The sequence below is a fragment of the Siphateles boraxobius genome, unplaced genomic scaffold (assembly GCF_051911475.1).
Source record: "Siphateles boraxobius isolate OS27281-9 unplaced genomic scaffold, OSU_SipBor_1 65, whole genome shotgun sequence".
Lineage (NCBI taxonomy): Eukaryota > Metazoa > Chordata > Actinopteri > Cypriniformes > Leuciscidae > Siphateles > Siphateles boraxobius.
Window position 1 is genome coordinate 10,860,224 of NW_027509192.1, and position 27,547 is coordinate 10,887,770.

Sequence of the window (27,547 nt, forward strand, 5' to 3'; positions counted from 1 at the left end):
GATATGCACAATGGTTCAAGGTTTTTTTAAAGAAAAATTATTTTGTTCAACAAGGACGCATTAAATTGATCAAAAAAGATATTTATAATTGAAAAAAAAATGTTGTTCTTTTTGAATTTTTTATTCATCAAAGAATCCTGAAAAAATGTAGCATGATTTCCATAAAAATATTAAGCAGCAAAAACGTACAATTAAGTTTTCAAACTTTCAGATAATAAGAACATTTATTAATAACCGAGTACCAAATCATCATATTATAATTATTTCTCAAGGATCACGTGACACTTAAGACTGGAGTAATGATGTTGAAAAAGTGATGCAAAGCTATCACAGGAATAAATTACATTAAAATATATTCAAACAGAAAACAGTTATTTTAAATTGTAATAATCTCTCACAATATTACGTATTTTTACTGCATTTTTGATCGAATAAATTCAGCCTTTTCAAGCTTTTTTTAAAGCAAAAAATAAATTTATATATATTTGAACGGCAGTGTAACTAAACCCCATAATGACATTGAACAGATGTTTGTAATTCAGTTTTATTCACCACAAGCTATAAATGAAAATTTGCAGAACATGCAATATTTAAACAACAAGGGGAGGTTGTAACTGAAATATGGGCCACTTGGCACCATTTATTTAACATTCTCCAAACGTCATAAACAAGTAAAACCTGTAATTCTTTCTTGGAACAAAAGCTAACTGCTGTGAGAAAACAATAATTTATGTAAACAAAAATACAATAATGCCAGTCAAGTTTATCATTGTTTCAGGTCTTTGACTGAAAGTGAACCTAAATAAAAAATTGAATTGAACAGAAAGGATGTGTTTAACAGTATAGTCTGAGGATGAGACAGACCTCTTCAGATCTCTTCCACCCTGCTGTCTCTTCTCTCAGCGATCATCTCACAGATCTCCAACCGGGACTCTCTGGCTCTGGGTATATGGTGCGGAAAGTGAGATTTATCCGAGGCCCGCGGTCATGGTACTCCTTTGCGACCTGGTGCTATTCAAAAAAACATTAATAATGTTAAAACTGCACTCACAATGAGGCAATGTAGCCACTAAACCAACTTAAATAAGGTTAATCAGCCTTGGCGTCCTCCTCGAAAGACAGCGGTGATGCATGATATTGTATTTAATATTTCAAATACACGATTACACATGGCGTCATGTATATTTGGACATACAGATGACAAAGAATGTAGCTTGACTAAGCAAAAGTAGTATGTTTACATCCACAGATACAATGTTGAATTGGTGCCCACACTTCAGAACGTCCCTTTGACAATTATGTAACAGCTTTCAAAGGCTATACAAATGTTGTGATCATTTTAAAGGAAACAGCCATACATGTGGGTTTAGTTAACTTTATTTTGACAGGTCAATGAGAGTTATGTCAACCTAATAAGATCGCCTGAAAGCTTTTTGGCACAATCCGTGAGTGACCTTTCTTAAACGGTTTTGAGATGTCGCCATTAAATGTTTTTGACCTTTATCTATTCTTTGTGCCTCACCAAAGGCCTGTGGTTCTTCTTGGAGTCGGATTTCAAAAACAACTCTTAAACAGGATTAAAATAACTTCCAGCAGGTTTTTACATTAAAATGCAAAAAAAGAAAAGAAAAAAAAGTGCACTCATCTGAGATATATGGCGTCATGACATGTCATTTGACGATTAACTGCTAATATAATCAATAGAAAATGTAAAAAAAATGCAAAAAAATCCTGTTAAATGAAACTACGAAAAAGTGGGGGGAAAATATCAGTTAAATGAAATTACAAAAATGTATATATACAAATGTAAATAACCATTAAATGAAATAACAAAATATAAACTAAATTAAATTTGTAATTTATATTTAATATTATATTTTTTTTCCCATCATCGCAATATCATAATATTCTATTATCATTACTATCATTACTAAACAGTGTGACCGTTCCAGATCATCCCAATCACATGTGATCAGTTTTCCAGAATGTACTGTAGAGCCAAAACAAAACAAACACTATCCCCCCCCAAACCCCAACCCCTTCACACTGATTTAGCCATTTTCAGCCTTTCTTCACAGTCTGGCTTATCAGCAGCGTTTTTATAGCAGACTGTTATTAACTGGCAGCTTCACCGCTCATTTCAGACTAAACAAATGCTCCTGCCAGTTCATAGAGTCACATTAAATCTTGAATAAACTCTCGGTAAACGTCTTGTAAATCGGCTCAAATGGTTTCCAGGAGGATGATTCGATTTACTGAATCTATCTAAAATACCAGTGAAATCTTAATGTTTCTCTGCTCCCATCTGAGCTTGTGGTGCAACTTAGCAAGAAAACAATGCTTAGATTTCTGCCTCTGGTTAAATGATTCTGTTGCGTTTATCAAATTCAGATAATTTCTTCAGAGCAGTACCTGCCAGTCCTCCTGTGTACAGCCTTCCATGAGCAGGAGGGTCCCGTGGGCCAGCGGGATGCGTATGCGCTCCACATAGCTGTAATCTCCGTTGTCCTCCTGGAACACATACACCCAGTTTACCATGACCTTAAATTCATTTAACATCCAGACACAACATTTAGTCACCTGTTGGAAAACAAGCTCAACTCATGTTTTACAAACATTTTCCCTTCAGACTTAAAATGAGACACATAATGGAAACATAATCAGGGTACGCAGACTTCAAAAGCTATTAAGATTTGGATAAATTTGGATAAAAGTATTAAGATTTGCTGTTTTTAAACTAGGGTTTCACTGATATTCAAATTCTGACCGGTGCTGAAATCGATAATTATTTGCACGTTATGACAAAAATTTGTATTAATTAAAATGGTAAATACATCAAAAATAAAAGACTAAAATAAATGCCACAGGTGAATTAAAGCAATACAACATAATAAAAGTACAGCGTGAAAAATGGATATTCACTTATAGATTTGCTAAACATTACATCAAACAGTGTTATTTAATTATTAAGGTTTTTTCTGATAAAAAATATTGTCTGCCAATAAAGCTAGTTGGTACAGCTGCACAATTTGGCCAAAACTTTTGTGATTCTACATATACATATGACTATAATAACAACAACAACAATAATAATATTTTGTATTATGATTAGTATTACTAAATCAAAATAAGAAATATTACAACAGTAATATTCCACTGTAAAATAAAAAATTATAATAATAATAATAATGGCAATTATCATTTTTTATTAGTATTATTATTACAAAATAGAAATAAACAAGAAGAATCATTACTAATGTAATAGTTCACTGTAAACTAAAAAAATGAATTTAAGAAATCATTAATCATTATAATAATAACTGTTATTTATTTATGTATTTATTTTACAGTACAATTGTTAAGTTACAATAGTAATATTTATGGCTACAATAAACAAATCAATTAAATTGAACAATAACACCTACAGTGTGCTTTCAGTAGAGCTGCTTATAGCTGAATTGAACTCATATTAAAATGATGAACTTTGCAGTATTATTGAATTGAATTGAATCAACACTGAACTAAATTGAGCAGAATAATGACATTATTGAGCTGAATGATGACACTGTTGTCTTCTGTAGAGCTGCTTTACAGTTGAAATTGAATTGTTTCATAATTGATAAATCTTGTGACATCAGCACTGTTATTGAACTGAACTGAATCAACATTGAACTGAATTGAGTTAAATAATGACAATATTGTCTTCTGAAAAGCTGTTTATACCTGAATTGAATAAGACTAACATTGTTTTATTTTTTTTTCAGTTCAAACGTTAAACCATCAAGCTCTTGTCCGGTGGAAAACAGCAGGGAGCCCATAAAGCTGCCATCCATATCATGATTTTGGTTTTATTATTAGTAATCGCTCTGCCCTAATGCATCGTGCATCCTTGTGTAAACACCACAATTCATTTAAACCCTAGTATGACTGTGACAAGTTATAAATGGCCCATTCGCAGACTCACAGGAAGTGGCTGCTTTCGGAGACTGAACACTCTAGTGTCACCCAGACTCAGAGAGGCGATGGTGGGCTGGGGTCCTAATGAAGGCTCGCTGTCACTGTGCCAGCCAATACTGTCTTTACCGTCCCGGTACAGGTTACATAGCAATGAGTTAAACGTGTGGCCGTTCTTCTGCTCAACAGCCAGACGCAGAGTGCTAAGAACTGGAGGCCACTATAATAAAAGAGAAATATGGAAAGAGATGTTATTTTTGTTTGCTCACTTGCTAATATAAAAACAGCAGATCATACGATTTACCTGAGCATTGGCCTCCATAGTGGAGCGTGAATATGTATATGGCAGTTCTCCATACCAACAAGTGAGTCTAGGTTCCTCATATGCATCACCTGAAGTGCAAAACACAATGAATGTAAATATGAATGAATGAATGAATAATTAGTTTCTTTTTCTTTCGTTTTCCTCTTCAGAACATGATCATTAGTAACAGAACATATTTTAACAAGAAGATAATAAAAAAAAAATCTCAGCATGTTCAAAAGAAAAGAAAAAATACAGAAAAAAAAGGAGATGAAGCTAACTTATATTTACCTTCCCCTTTTACACATCTAGCCTTGGAACAGCTACTGTTTTCTCTTTACAAAATATCATAATTTATACTTATTGAGAAAAAAAAGAAAAAAAGAAAGAAAAAAAAACGTAATCATTTGAAGTACATTTATCTAAAAATAAATCACACAATACAATTATAAAATGAGAAAGAAATGTCAAGAAACAGACTGTTTGGTTATTCAAATCAACCTCTTGAAAAAGAAATGAGACATCATGAGACATTTGTCCCAAGTCCACCTTAATTCATATACTTTTCTAATATAGACATTTTAAACCTTCTTTTAAATTGCACAATATGATTGCATTCCTTAATTATTGCAGGTAAATTATTCCACAGCCTCACCCCATTGACAGATATGCACATGCTTTTGAGTGTTGTGCGTGCCATTGATTGAGAGAGATTTCCTCTCCTTCTTAAATTGTATCTACTATCTCTTTCCTTAAACCATTTTTGAATATTACTAGGAAGTACTTTATTTTTAGCGTTGTTCATAATTTGTGTGGTCTTAAGATCCACTATGTCTTTAAATTTTAATGTTTGCAATGTTAAAAATAAATCATTTGTATGTACATAATAACCAACATTGCAGATTATTCTAATTGCCTTTTTCTGCATTGTGCATATCGTCTTAAGGGTGGTTTTATAGGTATTGCCCCACACTTCTGTACAGTAGTGCAAACAAGGAAGAAAAAGCGTGCAGTATAAAATATACATTGTATCTCGGTTCAATATGTGTCTCTCTTTACAAAATATACCATTAATCTTTGCCAATTTAGAACTAATATAGTTGACTTGTGGTTTCCAGCTTAGTTTATGATCAATTATTACTCCTAAAAAGGAGTTTTCATAGACTCTTTCTACTCTGGAATTATCACACAGTACTTCAATAGTTAAATCATCGGGAATTCTACGTTTCCCAAAGATCATAAATTTAATTTTCTTTATATTGAGAGATAATTTGTTTAAATCAAACCACAATTTAAGCTTAGCCAAATCTTTAGAGACAGTCATCAACAAATGTTGGAGATTCTCTCCTTCACAAAATATATTTGTATCATCTGCAAAAATTACTAATTTCAACAAATCGGAAGTTTTAACAATATCATTTATGTATAATAAAAATAATTTTGGTCCTAGAATTGAACCTTGTGGTACACCATATATTGTATTTTGGAGCTTCGACCTTTCCTCCCCCATCTGCACATATTGTTTTCTATGTTCTAAATAGCTTTTTATCCAGTTTAGCCCTATTCCCTAATTCCATAAATTTCCAATTTTATAAACAAAATATGATGATCTATTGTATCAAAGGCCTTTTTGAGGTCTATAAATACACCTATAGCAAACTTCTAATCATCAATACTGGTTGTTAATTCTTCCACCAGGTCTATTAAAGCCAGAGATATAGAACGGTTTGTTCTAAAACCATATTGACTATCAGTTATGATGATCCCATATTTATAAATAAAACTATCCAATCTAATGAAGAATATCTTATCCAGAATTTTAGAGAATTGGGGAAGCAGTGAGGTTGGCCTATAGTTAGTATAAAGATTCTGTTCACCAGCTTTAAAAATAGGGACCACTTTAGCTATTTTCATATTTGTGGGAAAAGAACCCAATTTCAAAGAGAGATTGGAAATATATACTATGGGATCTACTATTACTGCAATTAATTGTTTAATTAAAAGCATATCAATATCATTACAGTCTCTTGATGTTTTATTCTTAAAATTATTAACTGCTCTTATAATAATACTCTTATAATAATATATTCTTATAATAATACAAACTGCTATTTGTACTTTCAATACTGCTTAACATCTATTGGGGTTTAAAGACAATTTATAGTTTAAATTTCAGTAATACTCAGTTACAGTTGGTAATTTGACTGCACTGACACTATTGAATGAGAACAAAATCTCAAATGAACTGAGCTGAATATTGAACATGAACTGAATTGAATCAATAATGAATTTAATTGAGCTGAATGATGACACTGTTGTCTTCTGTAGAGCTGCTTTGCAGCTGAAATTGAATTTGTTTCATAGTTGATACATTTTCCAACATCAGCACTGTAATTGAACTGAACTGAATCAACACTGAACTGAATGGAGTTGAATAATGACACTATTGTCTTCTGAAAAGATTTTTTTATAGCCGAAATTGAATTTGTTTCATAAATGATGAATTTAGTAACATCATAACTGTAATTTTTCTATTTATTACTGTCAAGCTGCTTCACAACAATCTGTATTGTATTAAGCACTATATAAATAAATGTGACTTGACTTGATGATGTGTCGATCTTCAGCGCACCAAATATGGGCCGAAAGTTCATGGATCCAGAACATATTCGTCAAAACAAGTCTCGATCAGTCACAGTCAAACGTGAACTACTCCTGGTCCAAAGCAAATGTTTAAACACTTGGTATATTTGGGACTTTCTAAAAAATGATGTCGGTCCTGAAAGGTAAACAGACGAGAGAACTGGAGGCAGTGGCATTCCTGCCAATTTACTGATGAAGAACGACTGGAAAGAGTGAGTCACTGTGGGAAGTGTACTTCGTGAAGACGTCTGAGTGGGACAGATGCAGAATGTCATTATATGCTTATTTTCATTCTCCTGTGTTTAGCACAAAGGCTCAACATATGATCATATGCTACAGGATTCCAGACTCAACTCATTTAAGAATGCTCTTATGTTATGAGGAAAACAAGAAATTTTGGCATAATTGTGTGTGTTATATTGTTCGTTCAGGTGCGAAAGAGAACCGTTTTCTGGCGTGCTGTCTGTGCGCACGATACTGGCGCGCGTCTTTCTGTGCATCGTGTGTGTGTGTGTGTGCGCGTTGGGACATTCACAGGCAGCGCGTTCTCTTTTGTTTTGTCACTATTGAATGGTTAAAAAACATTTGCATGAATAAGAGCAGGATCATATAATGTAACGTGTTTATCACACTAACATACATATTTTGAGACAGCAAATAAAAATGATTAATTATGAAGACTATATTTAAATAAATTGATAATATAAAATTTTCTTCAAAACTATCTCAATTTTTAATGCCTGTAGGATTAAAATGTAATGCTTTTTAATGCCATGTATGCCTTCATTTTCAAAAAATCCATTTAATGCTTTTTAATGCCCCGCGGAAACCCTGTTTGATCATAAGACTAAGAAATTTTATTGGCAGATATAGAGTGACAACTGATATTTATTTGCATTTTATGAAAGTATTCTGCTATACTGTTAAAAAGATCTTATTGATTTCATTATAAGCTATCAGAATTTCATCATACTTTTTGACCATATAAATATCAGCAAATGCAGCAAAGTGCATTTTTTTGCTTGGTTTGGGCCTTAGAATAATATTAAGGATCTTTTCCTCCTCAAGTATGAGCTCTATGTTCTCACTATATCATACTATATGAGCCAAAAAAGCCTGATGCACCTCATATGTTTGAAGATGTTTTTAATATTTTGTCTAAAGGTTCCATAATTGTTCCACTTCAAAAAATTTGATTTTCTGACAATTATTTCATATGTCAGGCTTTACGGGGTTCATCTTAAACATAATCTCCAGAGGTTAAACACTATTTCCCCTTCCCCAATTTACAGTACTTCAACATTCGACTTACCCATCATCCTATAATTGGTCTTTTGTGACCAGGGCAGTTCAGCGAGCAGCTTACTAAACATCCAGTCTGCCTCTTCCTGCTGTAGGAACCCCGGTATGAGCCGCAGTCTGGGCAGAAACACAGTAAACAATCACCTAAATGCAGAAAATGTTCTTTTTGAAGGGGATTTTTTAGTAGTTTATGCTACTTTAAACTCTAAGTATTCTTACCGGGACACACCAGTAGGCCCCTGACTAATCTCATAGTCACCGGCATTTCTGGGAAAAAGAAAAACAACAACAGTGAATATATATATATATATATATATATATAGATGTGGCATGTCAATCAACAGGGTTTTATTGCTTGAAAGTGCCTTGTTTGTACTGAGTCACTCACTCGATCACTTTCTCTGCAGGAATCTCTCTGATGGGCTGACAAAAAGACACAGGATAAATTAGAGACACTTATATGTGAGCACTGTCCAAGAAAACAGCATATAAAAGCTACAGGACGGCTCTTACGTCAGGCTGATTGAACTCGAATGATCGAGGTCCGTATTTCCATGACCCTGACTGGACATCTTGAGCTGAAACTTAGAACACAAATAATTTTAATTTAAGGAACCATTTAGGAATCACACTGTAACAAAATGAACAGAAGTAGAAAGCAATACATCGATACACTGTACTACACATATATTGCCTGTTTTGTCTTCTGAAGTCCATTTATAAAGTTATTCAGTGTAATTTGAAACAAACAAAAAAATCCAATTAAGTTTTATATAACCTTTCATACTTTCTCTGACCCTTGTATTTAAACAGGCTGTTTTTGCTACTGTACCTTTAAGATTTCTATATGTAAATGATCTGTTTATGATGATTGTATTGGGTGTTGGCAAAAGTTTACAGTGTGGGTATTCAAGTTTGTTTTTTTTAACAATGAATTTCCATGACATTTCCAGTCATGTAATAATTTGGGGAAAATATTTATTTAATCATTTATGTTAATAATAATAAAATAATTTACTTAATCTCTTAATATAAAAATAGAAAATAATTTATATAATAAAGTTTCCATTACTTTTTCATAACTATATATTGCTTATATATTACTGATATTACTGCTTAAGGATTTTGGAAAATCATTTATTTGATCATTTATGTAAACAATCATAAAAAATCAAAATCATTTGCTTAATCACTCGATTTAAATAGAAAATCAAGATTCTATTACTTTTTTCCACAACTTTTCAAAGATTTTTGAAAATGATTTATGTTAAAAAAAAATCAGATAATTAAAAATGATTTACTTAATAACTTAACTTACATAAAAAATCCCTTGTTTAATCTAATTTCAATTACTTTTTAAGATTTTATGCATTTCCACAACTTTTCATCTTACTGCACAAGGTTTATTTGACCATTTACAACAAAAAAATCATAAAAATAAAAATGATTTATTGAATCACTTTTCAACTATCCTTTACAAGATTTTATTAATTTCTATGACTTTTGCAGGCCTGGAAATCACATTTATTCTCTCAAGACTGTAGAAACATGTTGTGGAATACTAAACAGATGTGATTATGTAAATACTGTATATGCCATTCAATTTATTTTTTGCTGTATATTATAATAGGTAAACTCTTGGAAAGTTGTCATACCAGCTGGCTGTTGTGGTTTGTGAAGAGGTTTGGCCCAGGAGCCCTGGACCCTCGCTCGCTGCCTTTTATCACTCATCAAAAGCTAAAAAATGATCTGACAAGACAAAAACATATGACGTCCGTGGGCTTTAGTAATTTACAATGACACAAAAATATATATATATTTTTTTTCTCCCAGTTTTACAAACGATACATAAGGATGTTGCTGCCATCTTCAGGTATTTTCAGCACATCACTCATTAAATGATATCACCACTATTTCATTCTTGAATGTGGTTATGGGTCAGTTTTTAAAACCGCTCACTTCAAAAATAAGATGAGCATATAGAGAGCCATATTATAAAATGCATACGCATTTTTGATGTAAACAGACTGAAGACATCTAACGTTATACTTACAAGTTATTTGCAAACTTCCTAGACAGAGACATGTTTTAATAACTTTTCAATGACCTGATAGCTGTCCCGAACATTAACACATTCAATAATACTTACACACAGTAGTTTCGAATCGATTTTTCTCGTTCTTCAACGCGTTTGAACATTTGTGTAATGTAATGTAATGCAATCAGTTCTGGTGTTCATCGAAACGTGTCCGGGTTACTACAATGACCGATTAAATATTTCCTACCTTCAGATGGTCATTCCTCCCCTGTCCTCTGTAAGTACACTGCTATTTGAATATGAACATAATATGCATCATCAAATATGTGTATTATACAAATATAGTATTGTATATTTGTTTTAAAATCAATATGTATGATATAGATAATACTAGACTTTCTATTTGTTTTGTAATATTACTACTAACATTTTGTAGGAATTATTTAGAAGCCTACAGAATGACACTGAAAAAAGAAACGCAGACTTAGATAAGGTAAGTATTTTCTCATTTTCAACATAGAATAACTGTTAATCAAAATTTTATATCAGGCATTAAGCAAAGTATTTTCAAAAATGGTTAAATACCTGATAAACAAAGTCAACACCAGCATTCAGGTGCATTAGGTCAGGCGTTGCCATTTACTCAAAGATTGTTAGGTAGATAAAAAAAAAAAAGCAAGATTACATTTTTAAGTAGAAGATAGCTGTAAAATGCTTGGCAAAGCCTTAAACCTTGAAGCTTTACTGTGCAAGAGTAAACACTGATTGGTGCAGATCTGTTGTGCTTTACTCAGGAGAAATGAATGCTCTTTTAGTAAATTAGATTCTGTAGGATTGTGTTGAGTTCCATAAAACATTTGTTTCAAGAATAACAAAGCAACAGTTATCTATAATTCTCCCCTCTTTAAAGGGATAGTTCATCCAAAAATGAAATTTTTTGTAATTTACTCACCCTCAAGTTGTTCCAAACCTGCATGAATTTTTTCTTCTGCTGAACACAGAAGATATTGTGAAGAACATGTTTAACCAAACAATTTATGGATTGGGGGGAGAGAATACTATGGAAGTCAATGGGGTCCATAAACTGTTTGGTTTACAAAATATCTTCTTTTGTATTCAGCAGAAAAAGAAACAACTCATACAGGTTTGGAACTTGAGGAAGTAGATCAGTACTGGATTAAAGACAGACATTAATAGAAATCTAATAAGGGGAAGAAAAAAAAAGGAAACAAACCTTCACAGTAGTATAGCATTTATTTAAAAAAGACAAATACAAGATAATTACAGAAAAGTCATTTTTATTAACAAACAAGCACTTCGGATTGTCAGGCATCAGTAAAGCAACACATTGTGTTCCACTCTTCAACTTGTCTGGAATGAGAACTTTCAAGTTAAACCAGGGGCAACTAATGAGGATCAACCACCTGGATGTTTCAACTTGACTGGCACTTGTCCATAAACAATCATACAGAGATCTAAGCTATTGAGGTAATCCTCAAATCCATCTTTGGATGAAACCCAAGACAAACTGGTGACATTCCACCACACCTTCAAGTCTTCAGCAGAGAAAATAATGTAAACGTGCATTAGATCTCCTTTCAATAATCGTGACCAAGTTTTATGTTCTAGAAAAAGGCACAGGGTTTCAATAAACCAAAGCTGACAGGTAAACTTCCAGCCTGAAAAGGCCAATGTACAAAACTACACTTAAATCAGACCTTTGGTTTTATATCGATACAGCACAGGATTCAAAAAATAGCCACCATTGATTTGCTAAATATGATAAACTAATAATAAGAAAAGCCCGCACCCATTTATCACTACAAGGCATGATTGAAAAGTTTTTTGCCAGTTAACAAGTGCAAGAAGATTATTCAAGATAAAAAGGAAACATATATCTATAATTAGTAATTAAATAAATATAAAACACCACCACATGAATAGCCCTCTGCTTACAACAGCAGTGGTCACAAAACCCTCCTCCAAAATGTAATACTTTGTTCACCCTATAAAGAAAGATTGGTCCTCCCATTTCAGCAACAAGTCAATAAGTCATTGTGGAAGTCAAGCATGTCCAGATATTTATATATATATAAAAAAAAAACCCCGATTGTGTTAGAGGAAGCACTTCAAAGACGTGAGATCCAAAATTAATCTCAAATCTCAGCACATATATATTCTATAAAACATCTTGTCCTGTTTGGTTTCCATCATAGAATGTCCTCGACCTATCGCAGCTTTCTCCTCCTGAGGTATCCTCCGCGCTGGGACTTGTTCAAGCGCAGGCCCAGGCAGATGACCAGCTGGATGGGGGCCAGGACGGCGATCACCCAGCCCTGCGGGACACAAAGATAAGAAACAAGGTTAGGGTGACAAACATGCTCACTAGCTAGGTTTCCACCCACATATTTTAATGTGTATTTGGGATATCGCATTAAAAGAAGCTACAAAAGAAAGTCACCAAAAAATGATTTGATGCGCATCAAAAAAAAGACGCAACTTTGCGATGGGATGGCATAACTGGACCGATCTTTTTGCACAGCATCTGAAAAGCTGTTTTGGTTGTTCTGAAATGCCTGAGCAAAACCTATCAAAGTGTTTCGGTATAATTACCTCCCAGAACTTTCTTACACGACCGCATTCCTAAACCGCAGGCATCCGCCTCCGAAAGGAAGCGAGTTTTGTCTGCGTAATTACGCAAGTAATTTATTATATACGTAAATCATAATATACAGTGGCTTCTCCTACTGCTGCAACTTCCATTTATCTTAGTGATATTTAGCGGAAGTTTATCAGGAAGTGATGATTTTGTTCGCATCGACTCACTGAATGGAAAATTTGAATAATCGCATAAAACATTTGCAAATAAAGCACAAAGTTTAATCAGAACTTTTGATGGAAACATAGGCAAGCATTGACTTGTATTGAATTTGAGATTTGAGGCGAGACGTTCAGGCAGTCGTACCATGAAGGCGTGAGGGAAATAGCCGTTGGTCTGGTCCTGCAGTCCCACAGTGTTCAGTTCAGCAGCCACGTAGCGTTCAGGGGTGGGCTTGTCTAGGGTTGGTTTCCTGATCCTCGTCATCTTGGTAGCCACAAAGAAAGGCAGCACACTCTGCGGCAGGGACAGAGAGGTTTGTTATTCATTAAAACACTTTCAGCGTTTTTTTGTTTGTTTTTTTGTTCAGTTTAAGGCTACACTGCAAAAAAAGGCTTTTCTTAGTATTTTTGTCTTGTTTCCAGTTCAAATATCTAAATTCTTAAATCAAGATGCATTTTCTAGAGGAGTAAAATGACATGAGATAATGTCTTGTTTTCTGGGCAAATACATCAAAATTAAGTGAGTTGCTTAAAAAAAAAGAAGCTAAATATCTGCCAATGGGGTAAGAAAAATAATCTTAATTCAAACAAACAAGATTGCTTGCCCATTGGCAGATATGTGCTTATAATTTTAAGTAAAAACTCACTTAATCTAGATTTTTTTCCCCTCAGAGAACAAGACAATATATTATGTCATTTTACTTAAGTAAATGCATCTTAATTTAAGAATTTTTGGATATTTGGACTGAAAACAAGATAAAAGTGTTTTTTTTGCAGTGTATAGGTTATGTATATTATGTCATTTTACTTAAGTAAATGCATCTTAATTTAAGAATTTTTGGATATTTGGACTGAAAACAAGATAAAAGTGTTTTTTTTGCAGTGTATAGGTTATGTATGTATGTATCTATCAAGTCAAGTCTTGTATTATTTCTATAGCGCATTTAAAAGCAACAGAGTTATATAATATAATTAGAGTTACAAAATATAATTTCCTATATATAAATATAAATATCAGCCCTATTTTTTCCCTCCATTTAATAATATTTCCCTCTGTAATATGGCACATTACAGAAGTAGCATTTAATGACAGTTTTCTCACCTGGATGATGATCCCTTTGCTCTTGTACTCTGCGTGAAGTCCACGTGAGAAGTAGTCCACAAAAGCCTGTAGGAAAGATGACAAGTAAAAATCATCCTCCAAAAAAACTAAAAATTAAAATCAATCATTTCTAAATGCACCGTGAATTTAAGCATCACCACATTATAATGTACAGTATGAATTTTATACTCACTTATATTTTATAATCAGATTTGCACATTTAATACTGGTATTAAATTAATGTTTTTAAAGATTCACTTTAAGTGAGCGTTAGATGGCAAAGGTAATCTAAATGTAAAAATAGGGGGGGGGGGGAAGTGCACAAACAATTAAATATACATTATCAACCAAAACTAATTAATAAATAAATGTACATAATACCACAGAATTTCAAAACAATTGTCTGAACAAGTTAACTTCAGATTGTTCCGTAAAAAAAACGATTTTATTTCTTTCTGAAACAATTATGAGCACTGATTTTTCAGTGAAGAACATTGTGAAGTCACTTGCCTTGGTGGAGGAGTAGATGGTCAGCAGTGGAAGGGGGAACATGCCACTGGCAGAGGAGATATTTAGGATGACACCTTTAGATCTGCAATGAAAAAAAAAAAAAGAGAAAAGGCTTACTTTATTTCAACTGATCACATTTGACATTGACATCAAGGTCTTTTTTCCAGCTGTGGAAGCAGGTCTCACATCAACACAAGTCTAATGATGGTCGCCATGCGTGTTGCCATGGCACCAGTTCCCATGCAGTACCCCTGCAGCCGCAGCAGAGTGCTGGGGAGTGCAGAGGGTTGGAACTATTTGTACAAAATTTGCCCAGCTCTGTTATTGGCCTCAGAGTTGCATGTGACTTCAGCTTAGCCAATCTGATCAGTGCATTGTTGCCTTTCAATTTTACACAGGGTCGGGGGGAAAACAGGAGGGAAGCGACACTCAGGAGGAAAAACCCTGTTTTGAAAAAGCTACACTGAATTCCCTTTTAGTGACAGCGGGTGTGTTAGGGATTCCAGGTGCAAATAATGAAACATCAGGACTCACCTTGCCTCCATTCTGGGCAGAACCAAACGAGTCATCTGGCAAAAGAAAAAGGGACAAAAAAAAAGGAGTTAGACTCCAAAATGACATTAATAATCTGAAATGCTAATATTGCATTTGTGAGAGAGACACACCAAAGTGGTCATGTTGCAGCACTTTTAAAATTTCAAATTAGAAATTTCAAAAATGAGAAATCCGAAGCCCTTAGGCAGCACAGTGTGTTTGTTTCTACTTACTTGGCACACTGAGGTGATGTTGACATTGATCATGGTGGTGATGAACTGCCAACGGAAATGAAAGGGTGAATATTTCTTCACAGTAATGTGGCTACTAATATGTAAACCTCCTCAGATTAAGTAGTTACTCACGTTTTCCAAATCAGGGATGTGGAGGAAGAATTCGGGGTATGTATAGGAGATTCCCACATTGTTAACTATGGATCAAGAGACAAAAATAGAAGATTAGATGTGGTTGAATGCGATTAAGAATGCGTATCTGAAATGTTCCAAGAATCACCACTATGCGGCGATAAAGCATCAGGAATGAGATGCGAGCGCTGAACAACACAGACAAACTCAATCACGATTTCAGGTGAGAAAAAAAAACCCTTCTGAGAGGATGAACCCAAATAAAAGAGGGTTTCAAACACAGACAGGGAATCGTGAATGAAACTTGTGTGCGTGTTAGCTTTGACTACAGGTTTGTTACTTTTCAAGGCTCTGCGTAGAGAGAATTTTCTTTTTAACTTACCAAGGATTCCAATCTCCAGTCCAGCAAGACCCTTTTCGATTTTAGGATAGATATCAGCCTGACTGTAGTCCACTGCAATGGTTTTTGTTTCCACCTTATATGTGCTTTCTGTAATCAGAGACACAAAAGACATTAAACGCAGAAAAAGATTATTACTGTTCCAGCTGCAGACCTAATATTGGCATTGGAGAACTCGATCCAAGATCAGGCATCCCTGCTATTGCTGCTGTTCTAAAAATAACTTCTCTGGGACTTTGCCCATTGCACCAAAACACAGATGTCTGGCCAGCAGGGGGCGCTGCGTACCAAGCAAAAGCTGTCAGGAACTTCCTACACCCCCCTCCCCCTCCTCTCCTCTCCTCTCCTCTGCTTGTTTGATGTGCCTGCAGCAATTAGAATTTATTGTCCAAAGGCTCATTTGTCTAAACACTGTTCCACTGAGTTATGAGAGGAAAATTCCTCTCAGGTCTCGCAGCGAGAACCATTTTTTATATATAGCGAATGGTTATTTTAAGAACACACATAAATGAGCTCCAAAGACTTTTGTCCAAGGGGCTTGTGGGATACTGCTATCTGTGACTTATATAACACCCTAAATGGAGGGTGATCAATGCAAATGTTACGTTTGAGAACTAGGCAAATTACATCCCGGTTCGGGACTAGCCATAACCTAATAGCCAAATAAGTACAACTCCTATTCACAATCTCACAGCCAGTCAGGATTCATTCATACTAAAATAAAAATGAGGATGAAAAAAATTCGCAAGTAACAAAAAAAAAAAAAGACATAAGTACCTCAAACACTTTGAGAGGATGTAGGGGGAATTCATAATAAATTCAAGAACATTTTATAAAATATATACTATACAATATTTAAAGATTGTGTGTTGTTCTTGTTAACTAAAACTATTAAACATCATTTTCAGTAACTGAAATAAATCTAAAATAAATAAATAAAAACATTGAATAAAAAAAAAGCTAAAACAACAATTATGTATTGTGTTAGATTGTATTATAAAAACTCTTGTTTGGTTCATTTCATATAAAAAGATTGAAGAGGAAACTGCCTTCACAACAAAAGCCTGAAACGAATGACCACAGTACAATTAGATGCATAGTAGAGGAAACGAGTCATGCTCCACACATCCGACTGGTCTAAATGGTCGATGTTTGGTCATTTAGCACTTGGTCGGGACAGATGAAAGGACCTTCATGCTAGGTGTACATCACGTGAGCACTGATCTAGCATCCAAGTAATTCACATTTACTAGAACAGGAAAGGCAAACAGTGGTTCGGCCTTATTCTGAGAAGTGTGGTGCATGACCCCTGGAGCTTGCGTGGACCTTTGACTGTGCACTCCTGCCAGGCTGCATCAGCTCTGCGCCCAGCCAGTGAACCAGGCCCCCACCCTGCCTCTCAGGCTAGGGATAAAAATAAAGCCTGTTTCATTAACATCAGGAGGACTGTCTGTCATTCACAGAGATGAGCACTGCAGTTTGCCAACACACACACACACACACACACACACAGATGGCCGAACACTGACCGAGAGACTTTGCCACGTCGTCGAGCTTCTCCTGGGAACGGCTGATGAGCATCATGGAGAACCCTCGTCGAGCAAGCTAAGAGAGAGAGAGAAGAGAGTTTGAATCAGAGGAACAATGCAAACCATTTGTGCTAATAACTGTCATGAAAACTCCTAAAAGTGATCCATGTCAGCTTCTTTGGCTATTTTCAGGGCAAAACCATATTGAGAATTAAAACAGAAACTACAAAAGGACATTCAGGACTATTTTTCCTGACTAGACTAAATCTTTCCAAGGGTATCAACAGAATAATTTTTCTCCTCAGAGAAGTAGAAATATTACAATACAATAAAATGTTTGACAGACAATGAGCTTTTGACAAATGTAATATTTACAGCATAACAGGTTACATTTTGTTAAAATATTCTACCATTCACGTTTAATATGAAAAAACAACTATAAATAAGCTACAATCACGTTCGCAGCGCTCGTTGTGAATGAACCATTCGTTTTAAAATCTTCCCAGCATACTGACATTTGACATCCGCTTCAAACATTACAATGCTTCAGATTACTTTCGTACAAACACAAAATTCTAAAGATGGCTGCGCATTTGTTTCTCTGGCACATAGACACTCATTTTTTAAATATTTCCATTTGAGAATTCTGAACAGCATGGCAACCGTGGCTCAACCAATGGCGTGTGTTTGGGGGCGTGGCTAGTTGTTTGACCAATGACACATGAGTCTATTGTCTGAGGGGAAACCTGTTTGAAAGCAGTCATGCTTTCACATTTTACACTATATTGGACTACTTCAATTACTTAACTTTTATGAAAAAGCCAAAGATGAAGCTTGATGTTAGATTTGGAGTGAGCAGTGACTTGAAAGAACTGTAGGAGTTATGAGGTAACAGGTCTTTTTCCACCAGTAGTCTTCTAGTCTCCCCCCTTCTCTTGGCCTCAGAGTGAAACCTCTGTCTTGTGATGAGTCACTGTGCTTTCTGTGGAGCGAAGAGATAAATAAGAAGAGAAGCCCTTACCTCCTCCGCATAGGATTTCCCAATCCCATCCGTGGCTCCCGTCACAACTAGAAAAAGTAGAAAGAAATAGACAGGATCAGTTTGCGGCAGCTCAATTACAATTTTTTTTTAACCAAAAACAAGCTTATCAAAAGGGACATTCAGGGCAAACAGGTACTCAGATACACTAGGTTCAAATCAAAACAACCTTACACCTGCTAAACTTCCAACTTTATTGATGTCAACGCTTCCTATATTTGAGCTTCATATGCAAAGACTGTTCAAAGTAGCCATTCGTAGGTTGATCTCCCTGAAAAGTGTAAGCACCGACTGTGACATTTTCAAAACAATTATTTGACGTTAAAATACTTGCATATTAGCTTGATATATAAAGCCAGCAATTGTCCATTTCTAAGTTGACATCCTCAAAAAGTGTACACACTGACAACAAAACATTACTCGGTTGTTTGAAAATACTAACAAACCCAACACGGTAACACTGGGTCAACCAATCCCGTGGGTTTGGAGCGCCCAGACAGCAAAAGTGTCGGCTCAGATGCGGCCCACATCTGGTATGCGGTGAATCCACATGTAGCAGATGTGGCTCGGATCTGGGCCGAAAAAAAACATTTTTTTTGTCATTTCACAATTCCGACCGACAACACTGCCTCAACCAATCGCATTTGTAGGGGGCGGGGCAATATATATACAGACAGCAACAGTGTCGCAACATATACATATATATATATATATATATATATATATATATATATATATATATATATATATATATATATATACACACATACACAGATGTTTTAAAACAATCATATTACATTTAGTGATTCTAGCAGCACAGAAATAACAGCCTTCACATTTACGATTATGCGTTAAAACAAAGCCTGCACAATGAAATATTACTAATATAACTAGGACCATCTCAATGTCCCATAATGCTCTTGTTTTACAAAACACGCGTGGAAACAAAGCAAGCAATAAGACAAAATGTGTGATGCTGATCAAAGTGTGGCATGGGCAGTGGTCATTGGCAAGAACAGGGCTGTGGGGGAGAGAACGGGGGGTTATGACGTCTGTAGAGCACGACAGCACAGGAGGGGTGAGGAGGGATCCTGGGGGCTGCTAAAAATAGAAACCAGAGGGAGACTGCGCAAAGTCAGATGTGGGTAGAAAGTGAGAGAGCACGACAACGGGAGTGAGAGCACTGGATCGAAAGAGAGAAGGAACAAAAGAAGGTGATTCACAAGCTCCTTTTCAAATGCATCCCAAGAATGAAGCACGCTCGTGTTTGTCTCAATGGGACAAATAACATTAAAGAGATAGTTCTGCCCAAAATGAAATTTGTCATCATTTACTCTCCATCATGTTGTTTCCAACCCACCTGGTTTTCTTGTGTGAAACATAAAAGATGATAATATGAGTAATGTCTGGTTTTTTTTAACCCATACAATGGAGGTCAATGGGTACCAAAACTGGTTGGTTATCAACATTCTTCAAAAAAAAATTTGTGTTTTGCAGAAGAAAGCAATTCAGATTTCGAACCGAGTAAGGCGAGTAAATGACAATTTTCATTTTTTGAACAACGGCAAGAGCTTGCGAGGATATGGCTAAAGAAAATGTTATGGAGATCTAAAATCTTGTATAAAAATAAAAAAACATTCAGAACAAATATTACATTCTTCACCAAAACATAACTCGGTTCCTCTAACAAAGCAGCATTTAAAAAGCAAACATCACCCCAAAAAAAGATGCCACGCATCGAACCGCATTTCACAAAAGATCAGCTATAGGCGTTTAACATTTTCCCCAAATGTAAGGGCCAAACTTAAAGTCAATTGTGCACATACACCAGAACGCTTCAAACACGGAGTGAGGAGCGCTTGGGGATAATTCTCAGAATTTCACACAATGAATGGTTTATAGACACGAAAGTGGCTTGGCCACACTGTAAAAAAAATTATTTTATCAATAACTTAAAACATGTTTTTACATTGCTTTAACTCAAAATAAGTCACTTTTCTACTTTTGTTTATAATTTATACAATATTCAACTCCAAGTAAAGCAGCAACTTTTTTTTTTTTTTAAACAGTGCACACTGTGGGCCATCAATCCAGCCTCTCTAGTGTCAACAACCATCAAAAATGTACACAAAATCCAAGACTAATCAACACAGATATACAGGGACCATTCGGAGGATAATTTAGTGCAGAAGACAGATCATAAACAGACTGCTGCCCATCAAAACCCAAGCCTAAAGGTTTTGTTTTTTTCAGTGGTGCCATAGAACACCATTTCTGGTTTCCCAATGACCCTTTCAGTGAACAGTTAATAATAATAATAAAACAATTCTTAAAATGTTCTTTTATTGGCATCAGTGGTTATATGAAGAACCTGAGAGTGTAGCATGAACAGTATTTGCAAGATGCAACACAAAGGCATGACACAAATGATTAAAAACAGGCCCAGAAGCAGCTCCCTTTGCAAAGAGATGGCACGAGCAGTCGTGCTCGGGTACATTCACGAACATCAGTTCAGAAATACGGAGGCGCACAGGCGCACTGGCCCTCCTCCGACTCTATTCCAGAGCTAAAAAAAGCAGCCGAGTGAGTAAAAATAGCTGCCTCGTCTGGAACAGCCGCAGCACTTGAATACCAACAAGATGCTGCCCGCTCACCCTCAAGCTCTCTGCATCCCCCAGCAACCCAGATCATTGTAGAGCCTTCGGTACGAGAGAGGGGGAAAAAACAAAAAAAAAAACAAAAGCTGACCGGCTCTTATGGAATAGAGATTGTATTCTTGCAGCGGAGGGAGGACAATCGTGAACGAAAACCGTGCTTAAAGGGATAGTTCACCCAAAAATGAAAAAAATGTAACCCTCATGTTGTTCCAAACCTGTATGAGATTCTTTCTTCTGTTGAACACAAAAGATGATATTTTAAAGAATGTTGAGAACCAGACAGTTGACGGCACCGTCAAATAGCCAAAGGTTGAAATACAGGTTTGGAACAACTTTAAGGTGAGTAATTAATAACGAATTTCATTTTTAGGTGAACTATACTTTTAAAAACAGGGGAAGGGCATCGGAAGCTTGTGTAGCGCAATTAAAATGAGGGATAAGGGGGGGATTTGGCCATCCACATTCAGACCGCTACTGTATGCAATCTGTCGCATCACTCACTCTCTCTCCCTCAATGAATGAACTGTTCTCGTTCTTGGCTCGGTAGCACTGCAGAATGATAACACCTCCGCCCACTCCCCCCAAAGCAGCATCGTGCTTTAAATAGCACAAGCCAGTCACATGGCCAGCAGGGGAAAAAAAACTACACACCAGAGCAGTTCAGCACCCAAAATAGCATCTATACTCGGATAAAGGTGGATTGAAGGAAAAAAAAAACAATGTGGGGGTGAGAGGGTGCAAGATCAGAAATAGCAGCAATAGCAGCAAAAAGTCACATGAGTACGAACACAAAAAGGGAAAAATCAATAGTTCTCCTCGCAACAGTCTCCTTGCAAAAAAAAAAAAATTAGAACAGAAAAGGGCAGAAATAATTCAAAACATCTAAACATAGACCTGGTATATTTTTGGACGCCAGTGGAGAGTTAGATGGGGTTTTTTTCTAGGGAAGAGATGCATTAAATGTGCAAACACATGTCATGGCCAACTAATGTAAAAGAGCTGTACGAAATTAGTGTCTTTAGGACACTAGGCATTTTTGAAGCTGCATCATGAAAGTGTGTTTGTGTGGGTTGGGGGTAATATCTCAATTTTTAAAATTAGTGCATTTAAAATTTTAGCCAAAGAGATCCAAATAAACTCCTGCTACACGCTGCTCACAATAGCAGGTCGGAATGGGATGTGAATTGTAGGTGTAATGTTAAACGGCAGATGCAAGATTTCCTTTTCCAGGAAATAAATAAATAAATAAAGCAGAGTCGTGACAGAGAAGAGAAAAGGGAGGGTGGGGGTTCGCAGAGGGCGAACAAACAGATTCAGGAAGGGGGGGGGGGGGGGGGTTCTTACTGAGGGGATGAGCAAGAGATGGAGGATGGAGATAGGCTTAGACAGAGAGAGGAGGAGAGAAGGGGGGGTAGCAATTTTACCCAGCATCCTCGGCTCCGGCACGTGGCAACAAGCGTGTTAGTCACATGAACGGCAGCGTTCTCTTTGAAGTCCCCCACCTCTTCAAAGAACAGTCACACGCTGTCATCATTCACGCCGCACAAGGGCTCACACATTCACAAGTTGCGCAGCCGACATTCACTCTCACACGAATACGTTCCATTCACATTTAGCTATAGCATGAATGGGCTAATGTTGCTATTCACAAACTTGTGCATATACAGTAAACAAGAAAAGAAAAAAGAAAAGTTGAGCATATTATTAGAACAAGCCAACATGCTGGATAAGTTTCAACTAAACTGAGAAAGGCCTGGATTTTAAACTGAAAAACCTATGATTTGAAAGCCAAAGCAAGTTTGTGTGACACAATCGCCCTCATCCCCATGAATGACTGCAGCTCTGTTACATAACTGTGAGATTTTCAAACACATTCAGTGTTCTAAGGAAGGATGAAGTGAGCCACTGGAGGACAAAAGAGATGGGGGGTGGGGGTGGGGGTGATGAAACTCTAATTCTGACTTCCTAGCGCTGCTCGGTCAGCATCACAACTCAGCTGAGAGAAAGGCCAACTAGAAACCTAAAAATACTAAGACTGTTACAGTCCTTGTACACTGATGGACTGGAAGAGATTAGATGTAATTTATGTTGCTTGCATCTATGACGGATGGAAGTCTCGTTCGACATTTAAATGTCACGTATCCTGTCAAAAACAGGACTGGGTCATACGTCACCCCTAAATCAAAAATAAGAAATCACATTTAGCTGCTTAAAGAAAATTATGCATTTCTTGAAAATAATGATATTAATAATAAATTGCCATTTTAGTGTCTCAGTTCAGGTGGAATAATATACATTTACAAAAATAAGGCACATATATACACATACGGTCGCGTTTGTCCATATTGTTTGAGTTGAAACAGCCAAACATTTATTTTTAAAGTGCACACAATATGAAATCTGACATTGTGGTAATATTTGTATTGCCTTTATATTGGGTTTAAATTAAAATTGAGGACAAGAATCACCAATGAAAAAAAAAAATACAATTATTCTTTGTAATTTGGGGTAAAATGTTCATATTTTTAGTCATAATGCAAAATAAATCTTAATTTATCTAAAAGAAATGTCCTTAATGCCAAATATTAATTTTGGGGCATGAGATTCAACTTGGAAAAAAGTGAGGGTCGTTTGCTTGTTAAAAAAAAAAAAAAAAAAAAAAAAAAAAATTAAGCTTTTACAGTTCTAAAACACATCTGGGATTCCTTATTACAGAGGAAACCCAGACCGCATTCTTTTATATGTATAACTTAATCCTGAGAGAAAGAGAGAAGCCACATCTGACTAATAATAATGGTCTAAAAAAAATGCTTCCAATCTTACAAGAACATCATGCACAATAACTAAACCACAGGCTTACAACCATGGTGGTGCAGTTCCCAAGAAAGACACCAGGAGTCTCCCGTCAGCATCTCAGGCCAGGAATGCCTTGTTTTTCTACAGGAACACCACAGGGCCTTTCTCATACATTCCACTTTATGACTCACCTTCAAGCTACTGAAAGCTAAGTCAGCACATTAGATCTTCAAAAACACATCATTTTTGACATTTGTGTCTTTGCATTTTGACAGTATGATGACACAGTCTGTAAGATGATGCACTTAGCAAGAGAGGAGGCGGGGGAGACTGCAAACGTGTCAAAGCAGCAACAGTTACATTAGGCTGACGTGGAAAGATTTTCGGGATCACTCTTGCTCAATCTGACAAGACCTGTGCTTCTGGATTGACAGGGAGAGGAACTCGTTTTCCCCATCTGCACTTACTCACCGCCACCTCTAAACAACACACGTTAAACTGAACGAGTCCGACTGGTACCCTGTTTTTTTTTTTTGGTTTCAGGGAGTGGCATTCATCAGCTTCCTTTTAGACATCGCACTTACAGAATGTACAGAAAGTCACTGTAAAAGGGAGTTTTGCCAAGTGAGCAGAGAGGTGATTCTCCTTATACAACCTGCCAAGGAAATGTGCAGGTCATATTTCACTCCAATCACGAGAAACGAGAATTTTTTTTTTTTTTGTATTGTGAAATTTCCATGATATTAAAGCAGTTTGCCACACACTGTAAAACATTTTCATGATTTGTCATCATAACTTTTTTCTTTTGTCTAAAAACGTTTTGCAGTTTTTGTATAAACTCAGATAACATAATATTTTGAGTTTCTGTTTATTTAACCAATCTCCTACATTGTATTAACCAATTTACTCAATTATAAGGCAACGAGGTATCTGTAAAGTTAAACAAATATATTTTACAGTGCAAAATAAAATAAAAAAGTAATGCATAAAAAAATGTTATTTGAATTGTGAAACATGTTTACATGATAGTGTAAAATAATGGGGAGAGTTAAAGTAAAATCAGTACATTCATTTAATAGTAACACTTTACAATAAGGTCTCATTCATTAACAGTTAATGTTTTAACAATGAGCAATACATGTGGTACAGTATTTATTCATCTGTTTTAATGTTAGTTAATAAAAATCCAGCCGTTCATTGTTTGTTCATGTTAGTTCACAGAGCATTGACTATTAGTTAATTTGAACATTTATTAAAATCAAATGTTGTGTTTGTTAACATTGGATTAATAGGCTAAATGCTGTCAAAGTATTGTTAGTTCTTAGTTCATGTTAACTAAAGTAGTTAACTAATGAAACCTTATTGTAAAGTGTTCCCAATTTAATAAGAAAAGTGTGTAAAATGCCTTATTGTGCCGAAAAGTCCCAGTCCACAATTCATTGCTTCTACACAGGCAAAAATAGATATAATTGATTTGCATTTTATTTTCTGATATTTTCTCACTTGTTCATGTTTATTGAAAATTGGCTCTAAGTCCGGTAAGTTTGGTCACCTACCTTTAACCTACATTAAACAGAAAACCACATTGCTCACAGGTGATGTCATTGGTTATCAAACAGTTAAACAATCAGTAAAAAAACAAAACAGGCTGACTTTTACATGAAAATATAATTGCTTATTTTTGGAGGGAAGCATCACAGGAACATTTTATTGACAGGTGAGAAAAACCCCAAAATCTAAAGGGTAGAAGGTTCAAAACTACTGACAAGTGGTACTTTAAAAAAAATAAAGTTATGAGCTAATGTCATTCGATGAACCCCCCCCCCCTCCAAAAAAACAATTTTTGTTCAGAATCAGCACACTCACTAGTCACTATATAAGATACTTCGACCATCAATTCCTTCTGAATGTGCAATAACCGAGTCGCCCGCTAGGGGCGTTGAGTGCTGGTGCACCTGCTGCCTAAATAGACAACATCCGACCTAGGCAGTGAAAGACTATAGCATGATGAGCCATTTCAAATCTTCCACAGTGTGAGGAGTTGAAGTAAAATTATTGAAAGTGCGATTACAGTGTCTGGAGAAAATCTTCGCGGTAAACTTCACGGATTTTGTACATTTGAGCATCACCACAAGTCTCCCCTCACATGCCGCACGTGGTATGGACCCGCATTATAATTAAGATTGGCGTTTTAAACTGCGTCATGTTGCCAAAAACCAACCTCAGTGCTATAGTGAGTGGATGAAGCAACAATAGCGGCCAAAAAAGACCTAAAGTAGAAGACTAAACCGCATTTTACCCACGAAAGCAGTTTGGAAAAGAGCGTTTGTCGGGACAAACACTGGCACGCGCAGTCGGGAAAACTGGATAACTGGGTCAGGCCAGGCATAAACGATTGAGGAAAAACTAGAAATGAATAAAATAAATCTTGATTTTAGCGAAATATCTGGTTGAATATTATGTATGCGTTTGAAATAAAATGTAAGAATTAAAGATAATGTTGTAACTATAAACTTTTATCTAATTGGTGGTATTTGACCGAATATAATAAGAGCAATAAGCTTATAAGAAAATGTCAGACTGAAATACCTGAATGACTCACAGTGACATGCTTTCTGCGCATAATATATGAATGTACGGCGCAATCAGTCAACCTGAGACACACGTCGCCTCCATTGACCATACGCATAAAATACTAATGCCTCAATTTATCTGCTGATCCAATTTTACCTTAAGGATTATACATGTGCGTGAGTGGCATTCCTCCCTTCGTAAACGATCACAATAACGTGTTAGATTAAATCTAATGCGCAAAAAAGTTACAAATATTAGTTCCCTCCCCCCAAATCCATGAAGTTGAGCTTTATTTAGTTTAAGGCTGCGCCAAATGCGCACTCAATTTATCCCACCCCAGGTCCTGGCAGTGCAGGCGCTCATTCCCAAACCATGTCGTTCAACTTACCTGCCCATTTTCCCAATTTAGGAGAGATCAAATCCCCGTTTCCAAGCACCCATATCCTAAAGCCAGTGATGACCATGTACAACAACCACAGAGCCAGCGAGGCCGTGGTGAGTGCGCCGACCCAGAAGATCGCTCTGACGGCAGGCTGTAGCGTCTCCACCACGGTTAACGACTCCATGTCTACGGCTGGCTGTGCGTGGTGGTGGATGACCTGCAAAATGAGTCGTTATACACTGCTTTAAAGGCTTCAACGTGTGCGCCCCTTTATATGCAGGTTGTGGCATCACACCCCTACAACTCCTCTAACATACTAGTCTATCCAGATTTAAGTGCACACCTCCCACATACTCCATTGCCGCCCTTGCGAGCCCAAGTCCATTGTTGATTGGTCGAAACTCGCGTCCGTCAATCGAAACTTACCGCTTATTGGCCACCGTTGGTGTCAATCATAAAGAGCCCATTCTCATTCATTCGGTTGCCTGTTTCAATGGGGCGGGACGAAAAACTATTCTGCGAGAGAAGCGATTGGACAAACATTACGGTAACCTCCATTCAAATCATGTCATTGGTTGTGATTCAGAACTGTTTTTTC

The 27,547-nt window shown here is 36.1% G+C and overlaps 2 protein-coding genes across 2 annotated transcripts; both read right to left on the reverse strand.

The window, feature by feature from the left end:
* Positions 1–530: 530 nt before the first annotated feature.
* alkbh3 (alkB homolog 3, alpha-ketoglutarate dependent dioxygenase) lies at positions 531–10,462 on the reverse strand. Its single transcript, XM_077210906.1, has 10 exons — positions 10,353–10,462; positions 9,859–9,952; positions 8,717–8,787; positions 8,592–8,626; positions 8,423–8,470; positions 8,214–8,320; positions 4,259–4,347; positions 3,965–4,174; positions 2,413–2,511; positions 531–1,011 (listed from the first exon to the last, which is right to left on the reverse strand). Exons 2-10 carry the CDS (start codon positions 9,932–9,934, stop codon positions 907–909), a joined length of 840 nt encoding a protein of 279 aa, XP_077067021.1. The 5' UTR covers positions 9,935–9,952; positions 10,353–10,462; the 3' UTR covers positions 531–906.
* A 1,014-nt stretch (positions 10,463–11,476) lies between these two features.
* On the reverse strand, positions 11,477–27,288 carry hsd17b12a (hydroxysteroid (17-beta) dehydrogenase 12a). Its single transcript, XM_077210909.1, has 11 exons — positions 26,956–27,288; positions 18,523–18,569; positions 17,502–17,577; positions 15,955–16,062; positions 15,573–15,637; positions 15,441–15,485; positions 15,208–15,242; positions 14,674–14,755; positions 14,164–14,229; positions 13,207–13,356; positions 11,477–12,577 (listed from the first exon to the last, which is right to left on the reverse strand). Exons 1-11 carry the CDS (start codon positions 27,131–27,133, stop codon positions 12,470–12,472), a joined length of 960 nt encoding a protein of 319 aa, XP_077067024.1. The 5' UTR covers positions 27,134–27,288; the 3' UTR covers positions 11,477–12,469.
* Positions 27,289–27,547: the final 259 nt, after the last annotated feature.

Bases quoted from the DNA above. Each gene is read 5' to 3' on its own strand.
- alkbh3 (XM_077210906.1), bottom strand. From the start codon at position 9,934: ATGAGTGATAAAAGGCAGCGAGCGAGGGTCCAGGGCTCCTGGGCCAAA. The intron at 8,471-8,591 runs GTGAGTGACTCA...TCTTTTTCCCAG, and splicing joins CCTGCAGAGAAAGTGATCGA to AAATGCCGGTGACTATGAGA. The intron at 4,175-4,258 runs GTAAATCGTATG...CTTTTATTATAG, and splicing joins CTATGGAGGCCAATGCTCAG to TGGCCTCCAGTTCTTAGCAC.
- hsd17b12a (XM_077210909.1), bottom strand. From the start codon at position 27,133: ATGGAGTCGTTAACCGTGGTGGAGACGCTACAGCCTGCCGTCAGAGCG. The intron at 15,243-15,440 runs GTAAGTAGAAAC...TTCTTTTGCCAG, and splicing joins ACATCACCTCAGTGTGCCAA to ATGACTCGTTTGGTTCTGCC. The intron at 14,756-15,207 runs GTGAGTCCTGAT...TTTTCATTGCAG, and splicing joins CTGCCCAGAATGGAGGCAAG to ATCTAAAGGTGTCATCCTAA.